Below are 23345 nucleotides of genomic sequence, written 5' to 3'. Positions count from 1 at the left end.
ATGGGATACAGCAAATAAACTGCAGAATCGCCATCAGGCCTAACAGTTGTTTAACAGTGCTATTAGGGATGAAGACAAGGGAGAACAGACAGACGATCTTCAGGCGGAAGCGTGCGGATCGAGAAAGTGCACAGAGGGTCACAGGGAGGGGGAGGACCAAGTGCACCCGCTCGGTTGAGACTGGGGTAAGTGCAGAGAGAGCCACTCTCTTGGGTTAATTTCTCAGTGTATTGAGTGTGGGTGGGGTTTAGGGCCCTGAGGCAAGTGAGAGAGAGAGAGAGAGAGGACTGGCAGGGGTCCCGCAGACGATTAAGACTCTGAGGTGCGGCAGGTCAGCATGCTGTAAGGAATGGGAGGGAGAGAGGGAAAGAACAGAGAACTAGGTTAGCAGGGTAGAGGGAGAGAAAAAGAGGAGAAGAGGAAGGTCTTGCGGGGTTTCCGGAATTTCAGGAGATCAGCCCGAGATGAAGGGCGGCAGGTACGCTATTTCAGAGGGAGGCACCCGCTGAGTATAAGGATCCCCCCACCAAATCTCTGCTTGGAGAACCGGCTCACTCGCAGAAGGTTGAAGGTAGATGAGCGGAGGGCTTGTGAGGCACAGTATTTAGGTAGGCAGCGTTGAAGGTAGGTGGGTCCAAGGACCCAGAAAGCCTTGTGGACAGTGCAAAGGTTCTTGAATTTGATCCTTGTTGCCATGGGGAGCCAGTGGAGGGATTTCAGCACTGGAGAGAAGCGGCCCCTGAGCTTGAGGCCAAGAATAAGTCTTGCGGTTCTGTTCTGGATGAGTTGCAGAGGGCGCAGGGCAGAAGAAGGGAGGTTGAGGAAGAGGCTGTTGTAATAGTCCAGCCTGGAGAGAACCAGGAGTCTGGAGACAGTGAGCCTTTGGGCGAAAGTGATAAAGGGTAGAGTACCTCTGAGGAGGTTTAGCTGATAGACTTTTTAGAGATGTCTGAAATGTGAGAGGAGAAGGAGAGAGTGGAATCAAAGCTGACACCAAGGTTTCTTGCTTCACAGGTGGGTGCGGGTGCATGTCCCAGGGAGGCCGACCAGAGTGAAAGTGGGAGCAGGGGTCCCAATGTGAACAAACTCAGTCTTAGTGGTGTTGAGGCCGAGGTCGTTTGCAGCACACCATGACTGAATAGCGGACAGATAGTCGGATATGAGTGGGGAGGAGGAGGCGGCTGAGGGTAGCCTGAAAGATAGTTGCGTGTCATCCGCCTAGCACTGAAAGTTGGAGGTGAAGGTGGCAAGAACTTGTAATTGTAGACTGTAGAACTTGTAATTCAAATACGTGTCTCTTCCTTTGGCAACGGGTCCTCAACCTCTTTGTTCAGCTGGTACCTTTTTCTTTCTCATATGAGTCCCAGATTCCTCTGGGATATCTCAGGGTTTCCCTGACTTGTTCTTCAACTTCTGTTTCATCTGTGTGGGTCCCAGACCGCCTTTATATTCTCTTGGGCTCTCCCCAACTTGCTATGGGTCCCAGCCCCTTGACTGTGTATCTTGTATGGGTCCTTGACCCGTGAGTTTGACTTTTGTGGGCCTCGCCCAACTTCATATGGGTCCCAGACACTGATGTGTTGCTGGCTTGGGTTCTCTACCCCTACTTCACTCAAAGTGCAACTCAACAGACCTGATGTACTGTTCCAAGTACAAAGTTTTACAAAGTTTGTTCCCGCTTTTACAGTTTGTTCGTTATCCCTTTCTGCTTCTCGGGATCTTGGCGTGTATCTGTTTAACTTGTTTCGTTCTCACCGCCTCCCACCAGCTGGACAAACCCTTTCTCTACCTTTGGGAAATGCTGTTGCAGTCTCCGGTCTGTCCTGGGCGTAGTATGGGACTTCTTCACAGCTGCGGTCAGCATTCTGCCCTCAGCGGCTGCACAGCAGTAAGCTTTCTTTTGCGTACACTGCTGCACGTCTCTTCCTTGCTTTGGCTTAACCGGTCGGGTCTCTTCTCTCCCCGTCAGCAGACGGGCTCCCTCTCCACGAGGCCTCTAAAGACTCTTGTGTTTCTCTGATGGCATCTCATTCCCTTTTCATTGGCTCTACCGCCACGGAACAGGCGTCTGATTCCTCACTCCTCTACAGGGCTGGCTTGCTGCATCTCTGCTCTTGGGCGGCTTGAAAAATGATTTCTCCAGTGAGGACTAGACTCTCTGTCAAGTCCTTTAGAGAGGGGTTGTCCTGGATTTCCCCCAGTCCTTAGCAATTGTCTGGCGTGCAAAGGTTCCTGCCTCTCTCTGGAAGTGCCTCTGGTCCACAGCCCCTTCTGCTTCAGCATAGCATTCCTGCTCCTTGCTCCCCCAGTGAGGGCTTAACAACACTTCCTGGTTTCCCTTCTTTATATCTACTCTTGTTGGACCATTTGGAAGCCAGTAACCACTAGACTGTTTCTTGGGGGGTGTCAAAGATGATTCTCATGCCTCTGCGCTTCTCCCTCGTCCCGGGAGGATAGCACAGCAGCAACGTTTTCACCTTGGAAGCAAGACGACACAAAGCAACACAGGTTCGATCCCTGGGTCCGCGCTTAGAAATCTCTGGGTATTTAAGCTTGTTATAAATACGCAACAAAGGCAAAAAAAAACAATTACGCAAACAATGTAACAGCGCCTCGATGCCCGCAGGCTGTGTGAGTGCTTTAAAAATCAAATGAAATAAATACAGTAGTTGTCAGTAGTATATTCACCAACTTCTCCCTAATCTTCCTCGTCTCAGTATTTCTACCCTTGATCTCCCTTGGGTCGGTTTTTCTCTTCATAGTCCCAGTTCTTGCTAGTGAAAAGGTAAGGTGACAACAACTCATGACTCTATTAGGAAAGTGGTTTTTGTATTTGTATTTGTTTATTTATAACGCGCAAACCATCAGACCCAGAGGCATCGGGGCGCAATTTAAGCACAGGTTACATACAGAGCATAAAGATGTACATAAAAGATTTACAAGTATGTACAAGGTTACATTTCAGTGCATATATACATATATAATACTAAACATAAGATAATAAGCAAACAGATCTATATCCATAAATTACAATGCAGGTAAGACATGGGGCATGGCAAATGTCTATGTAGATAAAAGGAGTGTGACGGCAAGGTGTGAGGAGCGAGTCTAGTGCTGGTTGAAGAGCCAGGATTTGGTTTTGGCTTTCAAAGTATTGAAAGAGTCTTCAGATCTGATTGTAACGGGGAGGGCATTCCATAGCTTGGAAGCTAAAACAGGGAAGCTTGTGCCCCCGCTCTTTGGAGTTTGAACCTCGGAATCGCTAAACAGTGGGTCTGGGCGGTTCTTAGAGGTCTGGATGTCGAGTGGCGGGACAACCGGCAGCAGAGGTGGGGGGGGCCTTGTTCGCCAAGCATTTGTGTGAGAGGGCCAGTGCTTTCAGTGAGATTCTCTGTTTCACAGGTAACCACTTTAGATTGGTTCTGGATTCGGAAATGTGATGGTTTCGAGGGATGTTTAGGGCAGCTCTAATAGCGTTGTTTTGGGTTGTTTGAAGTTTATTCAGGTTCTCTTGGCTGGTTCCTAAGTAGAGGGCACTACAATAGTCAATTTTGGCCATGATGAGGGTTCTAGCTAGTGTGACAGTGTTGGGGGTGGTCAGAAACGGTCTGCAGGCTGCAATGAGTTTACATGGGTATGCAGAGGCTGATTTGACTGCGTTTGTTTGTCGAGATAAGGATAAGGTGGCGTCTAGGTAGAAAACTAAAGTTTTGGTGTCCTTCGAGACTTGGATGGTGTTGCCGTCAATGGCAAAAGACTTGTAGGAAGGCTCTAGTTTGCTAAGGCGCTGCGACGTGCCCAAGATGAGGAGCTCAGTCTTGTCGTCATTTAGGCATAACTGGTGTTGGGCCATCCAAGATTGGATGACCAGGTAGACGTCGTTGAGGGCCTTAGAGTCAGCTAGATAGCCACCTGTGATGGGAATGAGTATCTGGGTGTTATCTGCATAGATGGTGTAGGAGACACCCACATAGTCAAGCACATCGAAGAGAGGTTTCGTGAAAATGTTATAGAGTGTGGGTGACACGCACGATCCCTGTGGAACGCCGCAATGAAGATAGCTGGATCTGCGGAGGCGGCCGGAGCAAAGACCCTCATGGATCTATTGCTCAGAAATGATTTGATCCAGGCCGTGGCTGAAGTGGAGAAGTGGGCAGCAGAGTGGAGGTGACTGCATAGGATCTGGTGGTTGACTAGATCAAATGCTGCAGAAAGGTCGAGGAGAAGTAGCGGTGCTAATTTACCCTTGTCCTTCAGTACCTCAATTTGGGTTTTTAAGTCTATCGGAGCCGTTTCGGTCACGTGTCTGGGCCGGAATCCCGATTGTCATAGACATAGTAGATTGTTGGATTCCAGGTAGACTTGGATCTGGAGGTATGCTGCGCGGTCTAGGATCTTGAGCAAAAATGGGACAGTGGTTATGGGTCTGAAGTTGGTAGGTATGTTGGGGTCAAGGGATGGTTTTTTAAGCAATGGGATCACCCAAGTGTCCTTGAGGTTGTCAGGGACAATACCTGATTTAAAGGAGGAGTTTATAAAAGCCGTGATAAAAGGGGCTAGATGTGAGCAGAGTCCTTAATGATAGGGGCTGGGCAAGGGTCGCCTTGGCAGTTAGATGGTTTCATTCTCAAGATGATGTTTTCTACCTCAGTGGTAGTGAGTGGTGAGAAGGCAAATGATTTAATGTTGGCCGAGTATAGAGAAGGGGACCTAGCAGGGGGGGTGGTTGTTTGTCAAGTTTCAGACTGTCTTGCTTGTCTTTGATTTTGGATTGAAGCATAGATATTTTATTCAATAAGGCTGCCTGGACGTTGGCACACCATTTACTATCTTTGGTGCAGGTGTCAGGGGGGGGGGGGCTGGAGTTTTTAGCTCTTTTATGATCTTAAAGAGTTCCTTTGTGTTCGACTCAGCTTGCAGGATGCGGTTATTAAGGGACTCTCTTTTGGCAGTGATAATAGCATCTTTGTAGGTGAGTGAGGCAAGAAAGAAGCCATCTTTGTGCTCATCAGAAGGGTGGCTTTTCCAGCGATTTTCAGCAGAGCGTTTAGCTTTGCGGAGCACTCTTAACTGTGGGGTGAACCAGGAGTTCAGATGTGCTCGTGGTTTTAACTTCCTAAGTTTGATGGGTGCGATGGAGCCTATAGCTGTAAGCATAGTACTGTTGTAGATGTCTACTAAGGAGGTGGGATCGGAACAAGTGTCTGTGGGTGACGTTGAGAGATGGGAGTAGCAGAGGGAGGAGTTTCTCCTTAGTTATGTCCTTTTTTTTTCTTCTAGTAGAGAGGGCTGGGGCTATCAGGGTCGGGGCCCGCGGGGTAGCTTCATTGTTAAAAGTTATGATATGATGGTCAGACCATAAGCGGGGGGTATTGGCGAGGACATTAATATTGCAGTTAGCGCCGGCTAACCAGTTGAGGGTCCTGCCTTTGTTATGAGTGGGTTCTTGAATGTACATGGTAAAGCCGAGGCCAGTTAGAGCATTCTCCAAGTCTAATGTGGCGGGATCTTTCGGGTCACCAAAGGTTGTAAGGTTGTAGAAAGGGGTTCAAGAGTCAGGTAATTGGCGGGGATACCACACTCTCCCGATATGGTAGTTGCTTGTCCCACAGGGGGTTTTCCCCCCCGATGAGATCCACCTGCTGAGAAACACCCCCGGAGGGACTATCGAGGAGTAGTCTCATATCCCTGGTCTCATGGGATGGGGCTCGCCTTATGGAAGCAGTGACGATATCCTGGGATTCGTCACAGTTGGCGTATATTTAAGCATAATGATCATAATGGGCAAAAAGTTAAAACTAGCATGCGATGTGGAAGTTAAGATTGGGCGTTGTACTGTTTACTCAATCCTGGTTCACCAAAGCTAGCTCCTGCCTACTGCGTGATGCTGGACATCCAGTAGCTAGTTTTAGCTCTTGCTCATTGAATCCTAATTTCGTACCCTGCAGAACACTTCATTTTTTTGTATGATTTTCTTGAGAAGAGTAACAAATGTGACACTTCCATGCCTGTGGCAGGGTTCGAAATTGAGAGGAGCTGGGAGCTATTTTGCTCCTGCCTCTAACATAGTAAAGTCTGGTTAGCTTGAATCCAACAGCTACCTGGAGCTACTTTTGGCTCCTAGGGCCAACTGGTGCCTTGCAAACATGTAAATGGGACATTAACTTTGAGCATTTGAGACTGTTAATTAAAAAAAGAAATGGAACACAACTAATACACATTTGAACACAATAGTTTATACAAAATGCATACAAATTTAAAGGAGCATCTCAGGTAGTTCCTGCTTCCTCAGCAGTAGCTCCTGCCTGTGACACCCAGGAGGTGGTTTTAACTCCTGCTCCTCCAATCTCAAATTCAAACCCTGCCTGTGGTAACAACATACCACTTGCAGAGGAGGTGAACAATTTTGCAGGCCACATAATGTTTTTTTGGAGACCGCTGAAATGACCTCGGTCCCTGAGAAATAAACTTGCAAACATTGAAAGACGCAATGATGTATTGTCATGTTGCCGTTAGGGCTTCTAGCAACTTTGATCGTATTAGCTGTGGTCAAGAAGTTTACAGTATGCTACAAGGCGCGCAGTTCCGTTTATGCCATTTTTACTGCAATCCTTATTTGGGATCGATGGCAGCTCTGACGAAATCTTATTCTGGGGAGAAGTTTAGGGGAGAGCAACCTCTTCGATGAGCTTTGTCCAAGCTGGTCCACAATATGACTGTTTGAGTCAAAAAGATAAAACGGACACAAAGGGCTTCATTACGAGTACAGTGGTTCGGTAAAAAACGGCAGTAATGTGGCAGTAATTCTTTTACTGATGCATTACCGTACTACAGGTTTGGCGGTGAGGTGAGGTGGAAGATATTCCTCCAGCAAAAAGGTAGATGGAAATCTGCCACATTACCACCAAATATTTGGAAAACTGGAGGTAATCCCGCTGAAATCCACATGGGACTTCTATGGACTCCAAAAAAAAGGGAACTTGTACCGCCTACCACCACTTGTAAATCCACAGGACATGGGGTGGTAACAGTAAATCCCTTTGGCTGTATTTTGACAGGTTTACTGCCAAACTTTTCATGAAGTCCAAATTGAATAGAATACTTCCTTCACCGCTATATAGGCTGCATTCGCTAAGGGCAGCCTTTGCTCTGCGGCAATGGGGATCTGCAATCGATCCTTTCAAAGAACAGTGCTTGAATACCAAATATCCGTATCTGGTAAAGGGGTGTCCCCACCCCTTTGTCCCCTTATTACGGTCTCTCCTTCCCCTTTGGCCCTTTTACTTCCTCTGTCTTCCTATATTATTTTCTTTGAATCGTCTCCTTTCCTTAACCCCATTCTATACCTCTGTGTCTGGGAATTAGTCAGAAAAACAGCTGTCAACCTGTGTTTTAAATTTTTTTTTTTTTTTCTCAATTGCTGTAAACAAAAAGTTACAGGTAGTCCAAACTTCAGCTGACTTTTCAATTAATATGAGGTCATATAGAGTTGGAAGAGAAACAGGGCAGCAGAGAGAATTGAAGCGCAGGGATGATCTCTTTAGCTCACAAGAAGCTGTGTGCAAAAGGATGATTGTGACTTCACTTTGCATCTATAGGCATAGGGCCTCGTTAAAAATTTAGTAAATGTAAAGCAATTATTTTTTTGGGTGGTAACTGAATGACTGTCTCTTTTACTGCACTGCCAAATTCTGAGTTTGGCAGTAAAGTGAAAGAGTCGCCTCCCAGCAAAAAGCTGGTGATAAATCCTCCACTTTACCTCCTATCAATTGGCGATAAAACTGCTTGTGGTAAATCTGCCGGAAGATCTACATGAAGTCCTATGCACTCCAAGAATGGGGATTTACGCAGACCTACCAATGCTTGTCCTCCCGTTGTAATGCCATGTGACTGAGGGCCCGATTCTCATTGTGGCGCAGTGAGCATGCTAAATAGCACGACTCACTCCGCCATTTCTTGACGCCCAAGGACCACTGCTATTCTCATGTGGGCCTGGGCGTCTTCGCAAAGCACAACAGTGCTTTCTCTGTAATCTGCCCGTTTCTAATGGAAACGGGCGGATTGCAGAATCTCAACAGCACTTTCTTTAAATAACGAGGGAATCATTATTTAACGAAAATGCTGCCGAGATGAAAACAAAAATGCACATGCTCTCTGGGTGTGCAGATGGTGACGGGTGGGTCCTGCACTGTATTTGTTTCTTTGTTTGCAGAAGAGTGCATACTGCCATCCATAGTAGAACCATGGATGGCAGTATGCACTCTTCTGCAAACAAACCTAAACAAATGCAGTGTAGGACCCACCTGTCACCATCTGCACACCCAAAGAGCTGTGTGCTTCTTGTGGCACTCCTCCTCTGACACCAATTTGGTACCGTACTTCGGCGCCAATTACAAGCAGTTCCGAAACTGGAGGAGTGCCACAGAATACCCATGCAAAAGGAGAGATAACAAAAGTGCTGGTTGCCAGTTCGGTTTTCAGCCCTTCCTAGCAACCAGCACCCATATTCCAAAAGTGGTGCTTTCAGTCTGACTTCGAAAGAATGCGCCACCTTAAGAATAGGTGTTAATCACCGAAAATGTCGTTAACACTTTTTAGGACATTTTCGGTAATTAACACCCACTTGAGAATCGGGCCCCGAGTGGTGGTAACAGTAAATGCATTTGTCGGAATGTTAACGCCAATTTACTACCAAACTCCTAATGAGGCCCATTGATTTTGTGTGGGTATTCTTGGTACCTAGTAGCAAACGGAGTACAAGGTATATGCCTATGCTTGTCTTCTCTTATTGTTTTCATGTTTTGTGTTCTTCATTTTCACTTCTAGGCAACTTCGCGACTCCTCATTAATTATCCGGAGCCATACCGCACACAGATACTCGATTATTTATTCAAGGTAAAAACTTAATTGGAAATAAAACTTGTTATCCTTAACCATTTTTTTGAAGTATTTATTTTATGTTTGTGTGGGAAACAAAGCGGGACTGATTAAGCAGTAGCGCCACAGGCACTAGGTCGCTAGGGCTGTTGAGGAGGGTTGAGGGACACCTAATGGCTGTGCGCCCAAGGGTGCAAAAGCTTTTTCGCACCCTTGGGCCAAGAGGTGGGGTGATTTCATTCAAGATTTCCTGTAGTACTTGTTGGCCGGGACTCTTTGATTATTTTGAAAAGAGTATTAACAAAGACTCCCTTTTTAATTTTATGAGATCAGAATATTTCTAAAGCGGATTTAAACATAATACACTGATTCAAAAGGTTTCTTTCTGTGCAAACCTATACAGTTTATGGTCTAGTGCCTTGGCTTGGGAGTATTAGCAAAGTCAACTATTAGCCCCGACATAACAAAGATAGTGTGCTATGGCATCCATAAGAATCCGCTTCATTTAACCTAAAGGTTTAGGGGACCTTAGGGAAAAAACAACACAGCAGCATCAACAGTTTGTTTCGCTTGACCCTTTTTAATAAGCAACGGTCCTTATAGGCAGATAACGTTTTCAGCTGTAGAGGGGAAAGCGAATGGAAAATGTGATGAGCGCTGTAAGAGAGAGAAGTAATGGCTGCATGAACACACGGCCTATAAAAATAGCGATTTTTGGAACTCCTGCTACTTCTTCTAGACAATTCAAGTAATTACATGAAAATGTGAACTACTCCGAGGACTTCAGATACTAATACTTGTGTGTCCGTGGCCCTCTCCTTGCAATTTGATTGTTTTAGGAAAGGGGTGTATGTTGGGCAAGGAAATTCATGTCCTCTGTGTTTGCAGTTGTGCAAAACGGGTAGTATCCACAGCCATTCCGACATCTCTGTTCACAAGAAAATGTAATGTGGGTGGAGATGCAGGCAGATTCAGAGCAGAGCTCGTGGAGGAGGCAGAAACAGGGTTCCCATTCCATTCCCAGCTCTTTGCTGTGAATGTACGAAAATAGCACAGATCATAATTTACAGTTTGGGAGCTTGTTGGGCCATACATTACAAGCTATCGATTTTACAGTGCTACGTAAAAGGATCCTCAATGCGTTGAGGCTACGATTTGCACCTCTGTCTGGCAGATTTAATGGGCTTTCCACATTGTAGTTTCTGTGAAGCTGCTTTATGAACTTTATTCCTCTTATCATCCTTTCCTGGTCACTTACATGCTTACATTTTTTGCATATCTCTCAGGAATGGCTCAAATGAATTAAAGGGTAAATCAAACTCTTTCCTCAATGGTAACACTTCAGGAGTCCTTTGCTTCCTAAACAGAGTGTATCTGTAAGTCATTCAGGCATGTAGGATAGTAGAACAACCTGAATATTGTCAAAGGGTAGAAGATGCACATTTAAAGTCGGGAGTAATTAAAAGAAGACGTGCTATAGAAGGTCCTGCATAGAGGCTATTGTTGAGTGATTCGTGTTTTAATTGAACACAATCAATTCGCTTTCCCAACATGCTTGGGATGAGTCCCATTAAAATATAAAGCACTTCCTTCAGCAGGGCAGCTACCACTATATTATGTGGGATGTTTTTACCCATGCATCCAAGCCCTACAATAAAACTGTGCAGTACTGGCATGGAAAACATCATGATGGCCAGAACTCCCCAGAGAGTGCACAGGGAAAACATGAAGAATATGCTGCCACCCATTTTTGCTTATGTTGTGAGCACAGGAGGGCACTGCCTAAAACCACCATTGGGCTACACACTCAGTAGCCTGAAACCATTGGGAATGGCAATGCTGATTGCCAAAAAAGCAACTCAGAACTATGGGGAATTCATTTTATTAATCCCAAAAATGGTTGCATTACCAGTACTCACCACTATCAGAAAGCCGGCGTTTTAAAACCACCAGACTTTTGTGTAAAACTGAACAAATGAAACAAAACCAGACCAAGGAAAGACTTGCTAAGAGGTGGATACAATGTAAAACTATATTCTGAAATGACTTGAAGGAAGTAATTATTTAATGTATAGGTAAAAATTGTCAGTTTGATTTGAATGTAGAAAACTGGGAACAAAAAGTGACATTTAGCTGAAACCTGGCTTAATGAAACTGAATTCTGCCTGACAACTACCCCCGACAGGAGTTGAAACTGGATGCTCAGCCACTCTGCCCCTGGCCAAAAGGAGTTAAGACCTCTCTGATTAGATTAGGGGTGGAGCAGCTAGGGACTACAGGGAGTTGAACAAAGGCCTGTCCTGGACTCGGGCAAATGTTATATTGGGGGCGTCGTAAAATAGCTTCCTCTTGGGAGAAACTGGTGGGCAGCTGTGCCTCTGTGAACAAGCTGGCTTGGGGGAAGTGGATAAACCAGTTATTCCACCCTGTGATGTGGGAAGCCACACCCCTTTTTGACCAGAGCATAATTTTAAAAAGATAGATGACTCATAGTGCGGACTTGTCAGAATTATATAAGTAATATCGTTATTTTTGTGATTTTTCTGTGAACATTTTAAGAGGCGTCAGGACCCTGTGGTGTATTCTGGGGGGTTGCTAGCGGAAAATAGGGTCTCACTCCAAATGTATGCATATTAAAAATCTGACACTTTATCATCTGTAACCCATATCCCTGGTGCACATTTGTGTAAAATCTGGAAAGGTTTAGAGGTCGTTATCTGGATGAGAAGGGGAGAATTCTGTCATCAGTGGACACAACATCATATAAAGACAGGGATCGGATGGTTTGGTGCTACAGAAAATGTTAACTGGACCTATAATATTAGAAAAATGGTACATAGATAAATATGTATTTGGGTCAGAAATAGATTTGTGTGCAATCTGACAAGGGGAGGTTCCTCTGACCATAAAACCTACAGCATCACTCTGACTCACATTTCCTTCCCCCAATCAAGGGAGAGAGGAGGAATTGGCCAATGATAAGTGAGAGGGGCAGGCTTAGTTATGACCAACGCACACACCCACTTTCCAAAACACATAAAAAGAGACTGCTGGGACAGGTAGAGACATTCAATTCCATTTGCTGCGGAGCATGCTGACCGACGACTTCACATCCAGAGATCCAGACTTCAAATCCATCAATCTCCAGAACCTGTAGCAGAAATTAACTCCAGAATTTGTAGCAGAGAGGCCTGAATCCACCAGCTGAATCCTCTTCAGCAGGCCTCAAAACTAACCAAACTATTCAACAGCCGGGCAAGCTGTTTGAAGTTTTGCCGAGGATTTTTGCAAGAACCTGTAGCAGTACCCAGAAAGCAGTGTTACATCCAGAATCCAGAGAGGCTAGACCAGCAGAGCAGAGCTGACCCAGATCGCTGTGAGCAGAACCGGTGCCTGATTGACCCGCCGAGCAGATAGAACCGCAGCCGGACGTGTTGACCAGATCCGTGACGAGGCCTAGTTCAAATTTATATTGTGAGTACCTAGCAGAACTGTGCAGAACCAATCTCTTAGTTAAAATAATCTAATCCAAACTATTTTAACCTAAGTAGAACAGCCTCCTAGAAATCGTGTCATCTGTCATTTGTAAAGCTGCACAACTGTCACCTGTCAATTCTGAAGCTGCAAGCTGTCGCCTGTCATTTTGAGTTTTACTTTAAATCCGAAAATCTACCTTTATTAAATCGTCCGTATCTCTAGAACCGTTTGGGCTAGGAACGAGATTTAACTTTCCTCTGAAAGCTTAGAATCTAAGCTTTCCAACAAGCCTAGAACTCCTTATACTATTACCGCAATCGCGATTCACGCACTCGCGAAATTTACCGCGATTTGCGATTTTGGCTCCATTTCTCCACTTGTCAAAATAGCAGCTCCATTCTTTCTTTTGTTAAAATCGGTTTGCAACTTGGTAATAACTCATAGAGCATTGCTAAAGTGAGCCTGAACTAATACCAACACGCATCTCCCACTCACCCTGAATCTCTAGAGGGAATTAAAATCAGTTGGCACATTTTCCCATCCATTGCCATCACATTTAAAAAGCATTTTGGGCCTGTGTTTCAAACCTCTACCTGTTTTCCTCTAAGCTTGTTGGGGGAACTGGAACTGTGTATTGCATTATAAAGTGTGATTTGTTGGGATTCTTGAAGACTGTGTGCTCTCCTTCCATTTCCTGTATTGCATAGGGGGGAGTGAATTGTCAAGGAAAAGTGATTACATTGCCTTTTGTTGAAGCCATATCAAGTTATTTTCTGTACTGCATTTCATTCATCATTGCGTTGTCCTTGAAGCCATAAAAGCACTCTCAGCTACCTCATCCTCTATACTATTCCTAAGTAATCAAGTGTACCACTACCCATTGTGGATCCACATCATATGTCTCAGTGTACTATCAGATATTAATTTATTATAAAAGTGTGATATATATATTGTTTAATTTTTCAAATAAACCTTTTAATTTGCAAAACAAACCTACTTCTTGGCTCAGTGGGGTCAGGGGGATTCTAAGAGGGGGGTGTTATACAAGGGTTGTCATCCAGAGTACTGAACTGAATATAAAAAATACATCAATAAGGGTTTTCCTCAACATCCCAGACTAGGCATTGACTTAGCTGTAGTGTTGATTGAATATCGCTTACAATTATTAGCTTATGTGGTTTCAGGGCCTCTGAGCCATGTGTCAAAAGAAAACATTTAAAAAAAGCTTCTCTTGTGAAATCTTTTAAGTGTTTAGGCCTGGATCATGAAATAAAACCATGTCTCATGGGCAACAGTGTTGAGAAACTAGACCAAGCCGTGTATGGGTTCTACTTTAGCAAAATTGTACAAATTGTGTCTTAATAAAAATAAGTTTGGAATCCAACTGTTTTCTGTGTTCTATTTTTGTGTCCTATTTTTGTATGTTTGAAAATCTTTATGAAATATATAATTCTTGTCATTTCAATTGTTTTTTTTCCTCTAGCCGAACTTTGGTGCCTCTCTGCATATCCTGAAAGTAGAGATTGGCGGTGATGCACAAACTACTGGTAGGTGCTGTGGGTGGTTTGGCGTTTTGCCTTTTTAGTTCTCTTTGTATTTTCATCAGGTACTACTAATCACAAGACTCTTAATAGTTCACAGGTGCAGGGGAGATAAATCCAACTCTGGCACTAGAAGTCGACAATATGGAATCACAAAAAAGTATAGTGCCCACAATGAGTGGACACTCCCGTCCCCTCCACACCTCAAATACTGACAGTAATGTCTGTCAACGATTAATATATTTGTGACCTCTTAAATAGTTTGTGTTTAGTTATATTTCTCATATACCAACTCGTCACATTAAGTAATTACATGAGTAGATTATTTTATTAGCATACAGAGCTTTTCATATTTTTTTTTTACATACAATAAAATTAAGCTTCACCCGTTTCTGGAGGAAGTGTCCCTTCATCCGAAGCAAAACATTCTTTAAAGTTCATCACCTTTTTGTTAAATCTTCTAGCTTCAACCTTGCTAATATGTCTGTCTACAAAGTAAACGAAAAGATTCAGATCAGTGTGCTTTATTTATATTTATATATATATATATATATATATATATATATATATATATATATATATATATATGATCTGTTATAGAAAAACCACCTTCAGGGATCGCCATAGTTCATTGACTGTATTTAGAACCCAACTAATCTTAAGTGGTGCTCATAAGTAGTCAATCTAAAATTATGATAACCAATATCAGAGGATTTAATTAGTCTGAGTATTGAACTTGTGTGGTTTGTATAATATTTAGTGAATCTTGGGGGGGGGGGGTGCTGTTGCACACGTGGCTGGATGCAACCTTGTGCGTGAGCACCAGTGGAGGCCCGGGTCCGGAGCGTAGAAGCCACATGAACGACCCGTGCACATTCGACCGAAAAATCAGGGAAACCGGTCTTGCACATTTGAAGATATGACCAGCTATTAGTGCAGACCCATGAGGCCCCGCTTGGCGAGAAGTGCCACGCAATGCAGACGAGTCCTACTAGGGAGCTACGTAAGTGGACGGCGGCCAATGGGGTACCTGGACTGGAGATCTATACCCAGCATGGAGACTGCCTACTTGCCTCACTCGAGGCACGGATACCTCTTTGGCAGCTGAACGCAGACGGCAGAAACAGGGCAGCTTCCCTGGCCTCCCGTGCGGTGGGAGAACAGATGCAGAATGTAGCAAAGTCACGTTGCATTCAAGAAGCCCGCCGGTCCAACCAACCCCGCAGTGACATGACAGGCTGATTCGGGAGCGGAAGGCACCAGAAAAACAACGCAGCCGGGGACAAGCAACCTCAGCCGTACCCCTTCCCCCGGAGCATATCAGCCCTTGAAGGGACAACGGACGCAGGTGGAGCAGTAAACTGGGACGGCAGGAGGAGGCAACCAGCTCACCCTCTGAGCAGGGACACGGATGCAGCGACTGTAATCTCTGCCCCTGGGACATTAGGACAGTGGGCACCCCCAGCTTCATACGTGAGGCACGCTCCTGACTTGGCATTAGTTCATCAAGGATGCCGCAGCATCCCGAACACGGAGTTCCCTACTCGCGAGCGGAATGAAATAATTAGGGGCATGAGAGCGGATCGAGGGATCGCTGGATATTTGCAAAACCACGTGCTAAACTGAACTGGAGCATAATATGTACTGTTGTAGACACGATTCAACATAACACGTTCAACAGGGCTAGCTGGGAGTTAGCAGCAGTGAACAATTCATGGCCCTGCACGTGGAGGGACAGGGGTGGCTGAAGAATCACCCAACTCATGAAGGGGATCAACATGTGCGCAACTCATACAACCACACTAACCCTGATCTCTGACCATCAAAATGACTGCGCCAGTGAACAACAACTCGGTAGGACCCTCACCACTATGAAACTGCAGCGGTATATGGAACATGTGCCAGGAACCCAGTAAAATGCCCAAAGGTTCTGCCTCCAAGAAAAGTGGGGCAATGGATACGTTTGCCAAACCGACCCCCAAGGGGAATGCAACGGGTGATAACGGCCCAGGCTGCTTGAGGCCTACCCCACCACCGTCGTCACCTGCTATCGTGGATCCGCAAAGCGTTTTCGCATTGATGCAGCAAGGTTTTGCGGCTATTAATGACAAACTCGATGGCATTAATTTTAATGTTACAAGAATACGTAACCAGCTGGATAAGGCCACGCAGTGGATCACAGAGGTAGAGATGCGGATTAGCGCCACAGAAGATCCACTGGACAAATTAAAAAACACTGTGACCAACATGGCAAATGATTTGGGGACCGTTAAAGTGCAAGGACTTCGAGGCGAGGTCCCGCCGCGACAACATATGTATTGTGGTGGTGCCGAAGGATGCACTGAAGGGCCCAATGGAACTAGCAGTCGAAGAACTATTGAAAGAACTACTAGGAGACCCATGATGGTCGAAGATTCACGTTGGAGCGTGCACACAGATCAACGGCTGTGAGGCCTAAACCAGGCACCTACCCAGTGCCGATAATAGCAAGACTTATGAACTAAAGGCACAGACTTGGTATTAAGAGCCACTAAGGATAAGCAAGAACTGAAGATGGGATCCAGTGTGATCCGTATATTCCCTGACTACACCCTGGCAGTGGAAAGGCGTCCATTTACGGGAGTGAAGAAAATGCTAAGAGAACGAATGATACCCTACGCGATGCTGTACCTGGCCAGGTTGCGTATGCAATACAAAAATAAAACCTATTTTTTTATGTGACCATCCCATTGCTTGAAAAGCAGCCACCGGTAGTTGTCAACGAGTAAAGGACCCTACCTAAGAGGGCAGCATTGCTGCTCTAAACTGAGCCAGATGCATAATCCCAGCCTGCGAGAACATGAGCCAGAGGCATAATCCTGGCCAGCGAGAGCATGAGACAATCAGTGGACACTGCCGCCAGCGCGTGTGGGACCCACGTGTCGCAATGCCAGCACCTGGCTGACCGATGTGCTTCACAATGTGTACTGGTAACGTCACTTTAAGATCAGAAGCTATAAAATGACACACCATTTATGTCAGCTCCCGGACCCTGGCCGCCACTGCTGTGGCCGCCCCCGTTGCGAGTGCATAGTTTAGTGTAGTGGGTATGGTGTGGAGAGCAATGGGTCTTGCATAGTTGTAGTGGGGAACTATGAGGGGGGGTAAGGGAGGGAAGTTGGGAAGTTAAAGTTAAACTAATGCACAGACGGCAATAAGTTACTGCAATATTGTTGGGAGATATTGGAGTGTGTGGATTAAACAAGCGCATATGACAGATAATGGCTGATAAAGGGTTGGATGGGATTAAACTAGTTAGCTGGAATGTGAGGGGCCTAGGTATGCCTGTGAAGGCGAGGAAAGTGATGGCATATGTAAATAGACAGGGAGTGTGGAAACTATTCCTGCAGGAAACACATTTAATGGAACACCAAGCAAGCAAATTCCCTCAAGAATGAGGTTATCATCGATTCTATACCTCCTATTCCACCAAGGTTCGGGGTGTTCTGCTACTGGTACATAGATCACTACCGTTTACTCATTATGTGACGGAAAGTGACCCGGGTGGCGGTTATGTGGTGGTGCATGGCAAACTGGGCAGCGCCGAAGTGCTACTGATTAATATATATGGCCCCAACATCGATGAGCATTACACAGATGTCTTTCAGAAATGTGCCAAACACCCAACCACCCATTTCATATGTGGAGGGGACTTCAATACCATATTAGATGTAGACCTAGACGGGACATCAGCCACCCCTAGATCCTTAACTGGAGCTGCCTGCACAATCCATACACCTATCACAGATCTGGGTATTAGGGACGCTGGCGCTCACTGCATGGGTCACAGAGGGCTTACACCTTTTATTCATCGGTCCATGGTATGCATTCCAGAATAGATCTACGGCTGGTGTCCCAGAGGGCCATGGGTTGGGTGATAGAGACTAGAGTACTGCCCAGGACATTAACGGATCACTCACTGGTGATAGATATCCCAGATGGTGCCCCACAAAGGATACCATGGAGGTTTAAGGCTGCCGCGTTAACAGACCCGGTATACAGGACCAGTCTGTCACAACATGTCACCGAGCTTTTTGAGAAAAATGAGGGTTCGGTTGCCAAACGGGCAGTCCTATTGCAAGCGTTTAAGGTCTACATCAGAGGTATCACCATGTCTACGGAGTTAGGAGTATTACGGCATCTGCGGATGGAGCTGGGAAGGAGGGAGGAAGCAATAGCTAGCCTGCAGACGCAATACGTGACCTCCCCGACAGTGCAGACCAAAGCTGATGTTAAAGTGCATCTGGACGAATTCCGGGTGGCAGCAAACGGGGAAGTGTGCTTTTTCGATAGACCAGATGCAGTACAAAGATACAGGGAACAAGAATATCCCGTGCATAACCAGGAATGACATGGTAGCGGTCACAAAACAAGAAGAAATAAGCAAAGTGTTCTACAACTTTTATGCTAAATTTTACTTTCTCTCCCCCCCCCCCCAAAAAGTGCAGCAACCGACAGCGAAATTGACAGTTACTAAGCTAAGATAGGCACTAACCTCCTGTCTGGGGAAACGCAAAACGCACTTGACACACCTTTTTAACACTGAATGAGATAAAGGAAGCAATAAAGAACCTCCCGGATGGTATGGCTCCTGGCTCTGATGGGCTAGGCGTGGAATTAATAGGGAGTTTATAGATGATTTATCTCCCCATCTCCACTCATTTTGGACTGAGGCACTGGAAGGCCGCAAATTGCCAGTCACAACGCGAGAGGTGGCCATAACCCTGCTAATGAAAGCCAGGAAGCCGCCGAGGACTGCGTTCGTATCATCCGTTGTCCCTCATAAATACTGACGCGAAAATATTCGCAAAGATACTGGCTACCTGACTAAACCCTCTGATGCCATACATGGTGCACGGGGACCAAGAGGGATTTGTACAGGGAAGGTCCACGGCATCTAACGTACGGATGTACTATAACATTCTAGCAAAGATCCTAAAAAACTGCAAGGCGGCAGCACTTACCCTTGATATGCAAAAAGCGTTTGACCCCGTGTACTGGCCCTTTCTGTTTAGAGTTCTGAGCAAGTACGGGTTTGGCCCAAATTTCATCAAATGGGTCCGTATACTTTACATGCAACCATTGGAGTCACATCCTGATCTCACTGATGGGTCGACTGGCATTAATCAAAATGATTATACAACTGTTCTACTTGTTCAGCACGGTGCCGGTGTGGTCAGGGAGATCCCTCTTCACGAGGATACAAGGGGCATGCTCAACGTTTATGTGGAAAGGGCAAGCACGAGTGAGCCAGAAGCGGCTAACTATGCCATACGAGCAAGGGGGACTTGCCCCCCCCCAACGATTTTTAATTGTACTTCCTATCAGCTCAGGCTTATTACACTGTGTACTGGGAGGAGGGGGAACCCTCAGCGTCCCATGTGGCTCTGGAAACACAAGGGAGAGACCCAGCGCTTCTCCTACACGAGCTAGCCGAGGGGAAGACAAAGAGCGATAATAGGATGGATCCTCCCCTGGTCACATATTGGCCATGAACCAGGTTACTTGGTCACCCCAGCAAAGCTGTGATGTACAATCCAGGCATGCTTTTATGGGGAGTGCCAAACCTGCCCCCAACACACGATGCGAATCTGGCCACACACTGGCGGGACAGGGTCATACAATACTTCAGAGACTTATTCCACGAAAATCAATTCATTAGTTGGGAAGATATAAAGGCAATTGTAGGTGATACCCTTCTGCAGAAACTACAGTATTTCAGACTGCGCTCGGCAATGGCAACTATATGGGATAGTTTCCCCGATGCGCCCTTCCCACACCCGAGTTTAGGGTATGTACTCTCCACCGGCACAGTTAAGAAGTCAGCCTCAGTACTGTACAAAATCATGCTGTCAACTAGGTAGGTCCAGGCACCAGATGTCAAGGGGGAGTGGGAAAAGGACCTGGGGATTTCCCTCAGACGCACACTGGACGCAAATATGTAGATTATTGAAATATATCTCCTGTAACTCTAGATACTGACTAATCCATTTAAAAAATAATAAACCGAGTGCATTTCACCTCAGCTCGACTCCACAACATGTATGCTACAGTGTCGGGGGGGAAATGCCCTAGATGTGGGAGCAAGGAGGCAGGCATACGCCACATGTTATGGTCCTGTAGAATAGTCACCAAGTATTGGGTGGATGTGTGCAAAGCACTGGAAGAAATGCTGGATCAATCGATAGACTGGGATCCAGGGTCATGTGTGCTGGGATTTGTGAGCAAAATGAATCTAGTCCGGCACAGACTGTTAAATTTAGGTCTACATTTAACTGTCGCTAAAAATCTTAGTTGTTCGGGAGAATTCTCAGAAATATGCTAATTCCTCTCTACCTTAGATACCCACAGCACTTCTGCTGGACTCTAGGGCTTTTTAATTTTTAACCTGGAGAGAGTGAGTCCTTTGTCCCACTCTTCTCATGTATTTTTATGTGATTTGAACTATGTGTGTTTGTTTTGGTTTTTGGAGTCTGACAAACTCCATAGGCATCTTTTTACATTGTGACATACAGCACCTTCAGTGCAGTGGCACAGGGAAGTATATCAGATTTCCCAAAGGTTTAAATAACTTCTCTTGGATAAACTGTTTCCAAGAGAAGTGAAGTGAAATTGGCTTTACTTAAATTTGTAACTTTCTAGACCCAGCACACACTATCTTACAATAGGATGCTGGAGGGGTTACTTGGTATCCCCTTTGTCTAGGTTATCATGTAACATTTTTAGGTTACCCTTTCCACGATCAATGGCTGGTGGCAGTGGTTTACTTTTACTGTTGTGTGCTTTTACTGTAGGCTGCGTTCGCAGTTGCAGTAAAGCACCCTTCGGCGCCATTTTGACAAAAATAGCACCTGTCTTCTTTTTTCACCATTTCTTGCTGGAAAGGTACTTCTTGAGATTTACTCTGTGCACCAAACCAGGTTTGGTCCCTTTTTTTGTTTTGTCTGGGCCGGGATTCACGAGTGAAGCCACCTTTGTCTGACAGGGGCAGGAAGTGAGGAAGGTGCCCAAAACTCCCTGTGCTTAATCCCCTGGGTTACAGAAATTCACCCAAAGGTGATTGGCCGGCTGGCTGTCCGGCAAGGACAGCCCCCCTGCTGTTTGACTGGCAGCTAGGCTGGAATGAATGGGAGAAACCTGCATAAAAGGCATGGCTTTTTGGCTTGCAAGGCAGACCATAGGGCGAAGGAATCTGAAGAAGAACTTGAAGAGGACGCCTGCTGCAACTCCTGGACAGTTGGTTTGCTCGGTGAAGCCCTGCTGCTGTGCTGAAGCTCCGAATTCGCCTCGACTAGAGAAGCCCTGCAAGGACGACTTCTCCCTTTGAGTTAGTGGGACCAATCAAAGTAAGCCTGTCTGGACATCCTCTCGAAGCTGCCTGTACTTCTGCTGGGGAGGGGGGTTCAAACAGTACTTGCTCTAGAATAATTGTGTGATCTCTTGTTATTCTAATAACCCTTTTCTTGGAAACCAATTTCAGTATTGCTCTAAATGTACTAGTGATATATTAATGCCTACAGTGTCCTAGCCATTTAAGTCAGTTGAGAGTGTAGGTAGTGCCTGTGTGCCATCCCTAATGGGTATTTGCTGACTTAGAGAAACTAAGCATGTTTATTTTGAAGTGTATTTGTGTGTTACTATTATATTGCCCCTTCTGGAGAAGGCTTATTCAAACTGACTGTTAAATAAATGAATACTTGTTTAATCAAGAAACCTTGAGTATAATTGTTTATTTGGATACTTGGTACTGTGAATCTCTGTTCACCACCCTACTGCTCACATTGACCCTCTTGAGATGAGCCTGACTGCCAACCACACTACCAACCTGTGTAGTACAGACTTATACCAAAGGTTGGGATCCTATTGCCAGGAGGTGGTCACTGTTGTTGTAGTGCACCCAAAGAGTACTGCAACAAATCTTGCCTAACAGTTGTGCTATTGTATGTCTATTTTCAGTAAAATGTCTAGTCACTGGTGGTTTTTGGTTGTTCGTTCTTATATTGGATGTATGTTTTTTTTCTCTCCTCCGTTTTCTTGTCTGTCCTACATAGAATTTTCCACAAAGACAGATTAGCCAATAAATAACAAATTCTGAATAACCAGTAGCAAAGGATGTCTGATATGGTCACCTTTTTTATTTTATTTATTATTATTTTTTTTGCATGTTGTTGCAATAACTGCAGTGGAGACACAGAAATGTTTCGTGTTTGCGTTCTGTTTAAAAGAAGTTGGTTTAGGTGGATTTAATTTTTATTTTGTGAGATTATCCCTCTAGTTTCTACCTCTTGTGTACTTGTATAGGCTATCATTGGTGGCTTTGGAAACGGTTTAGTTAGTTGAGGGTCTAGCCTTGTAACTTTCCATTTTTGTTTGATCATCCGATTTTAATTTGGCCACTTTGTTATGAAAATATCATCAAATGTGTAAAGGCGGTTCGCTCTGTTTAGATTTAGGTTTGAGGAGAGTCTTTTTCTAAGATCGTATCTGTGTAATCGCTTGTTCTAGCTGTAACATTAGTTACTGCATCTTGGTATGCAGAGTCGTCGGAGATGATCCTGCGCATTCTCATGTATTGACTTGATGGCAAATTGTTCTTGAGATGTGATGGATGATAGCTGGCATAACAAAATGTATTGTTGGCATTCGTTGGTTTACGGTAAATCGATCTTGCCAGTCTGTCATTTGGATTTATTAAAACGTGCAGAAAGTATACACTTGGGGTATCTACGTCCAGTGAGAATTGAACCCTGGGATGCCAGTCGTTCGGGTATATCGAGAATACTTTTAGTTCTTTTTGTGGCCCTTAGCAAATTCCAAAAATATCGTCAATATAATGTTTCCAGCAGGCTAACTTAGACTTCCATTCTGGATGTCCTAGGATATGTGAGTTTCAAAAAGAACTGCATCGATGTTCCTGCAATCTGAAGGTCGTAACTCTTTGGAAATCGAGTATTTTCCATTGGATAAGGTTCAACAAATACTTTTGATTTCAAAAGAGTGGACATAGACTACTGAGATCATGTTTTTCCTATATTGTTCTCCAATCACAATTGGACGTACAGCCGCTTTTTACAAAACGCAGTACAGCGAGATCAAGAACAGCCACACTGGTCTGCTGGTAAGTGGCACTCTAAGTTATGACCAGAACATAGGCTGGATATATTAAACGGGCATCACGAGAAATTCAAGCCATTTTCATACAGCTATCTGTTACAGTACAAGTGAGATTAGATGACCTACTTAATACCGCCACACTGTATGAGACTATTTAAAGACTGCAATGTAAGCCACAGCATTAATGTACTCATACAGACATGCGATTGACTTACCTTTATGATAGCCGTAGTAGCATCACTCTAATTTGGACATATCTGTTCCTCTTTAGGAATATCTAGTTGGAAAAGGCTAGTA

At 45.0% G+C, this 23345-nt stretch overlaps 1 protein-coding gene across 3 annotated transcripts in view; it reads left to right on the top strand.

Annotated features, from left to right (window-relative positions):
- The window catches only part of GALC (galactosylceramidase), a 271332-nt gene that overhangs the window by 7620 nt on the left and 240367 nt on the right, over positions 1-23345 (top strand). For all 3 annotated transcript variants that reach the window (XM_069637935.1, XM_069637936.1, XM_069637938.1), the window contains exons 2-3: positions 8827-8895; positions 13838-13901. In XM_069637935.1, the coding sequence (XP_069494036.1) occupies positions 8827-8895; positions 13838-13901 (133 nt within the window). The remainder of the gene's footprint in view (positions 1-8826; positions 8896-13837; positions 13902-23345) is intronic.

This window comes from Ambystoma mexicanum, chromosome 14, assembly GCF_040938575.1.
Source record: "Ambystoma mexicanum isolate Mex_15411 chromosome 14, UKY_AmexF1_1, whole genome shotgun sequence".
NCBI classification, from domain to species: domain Eukaryota; kingdom Metazoa; phylum Chordata; class Amphibia; order Caudata; family Ambystomatidae; genus Ambystoma; species Ambystoma mexicanum.
Note: the sequence above shows the minus strand (reverse complement) of the source record. Positions and strands in the feature narration are given on the sequence as shown.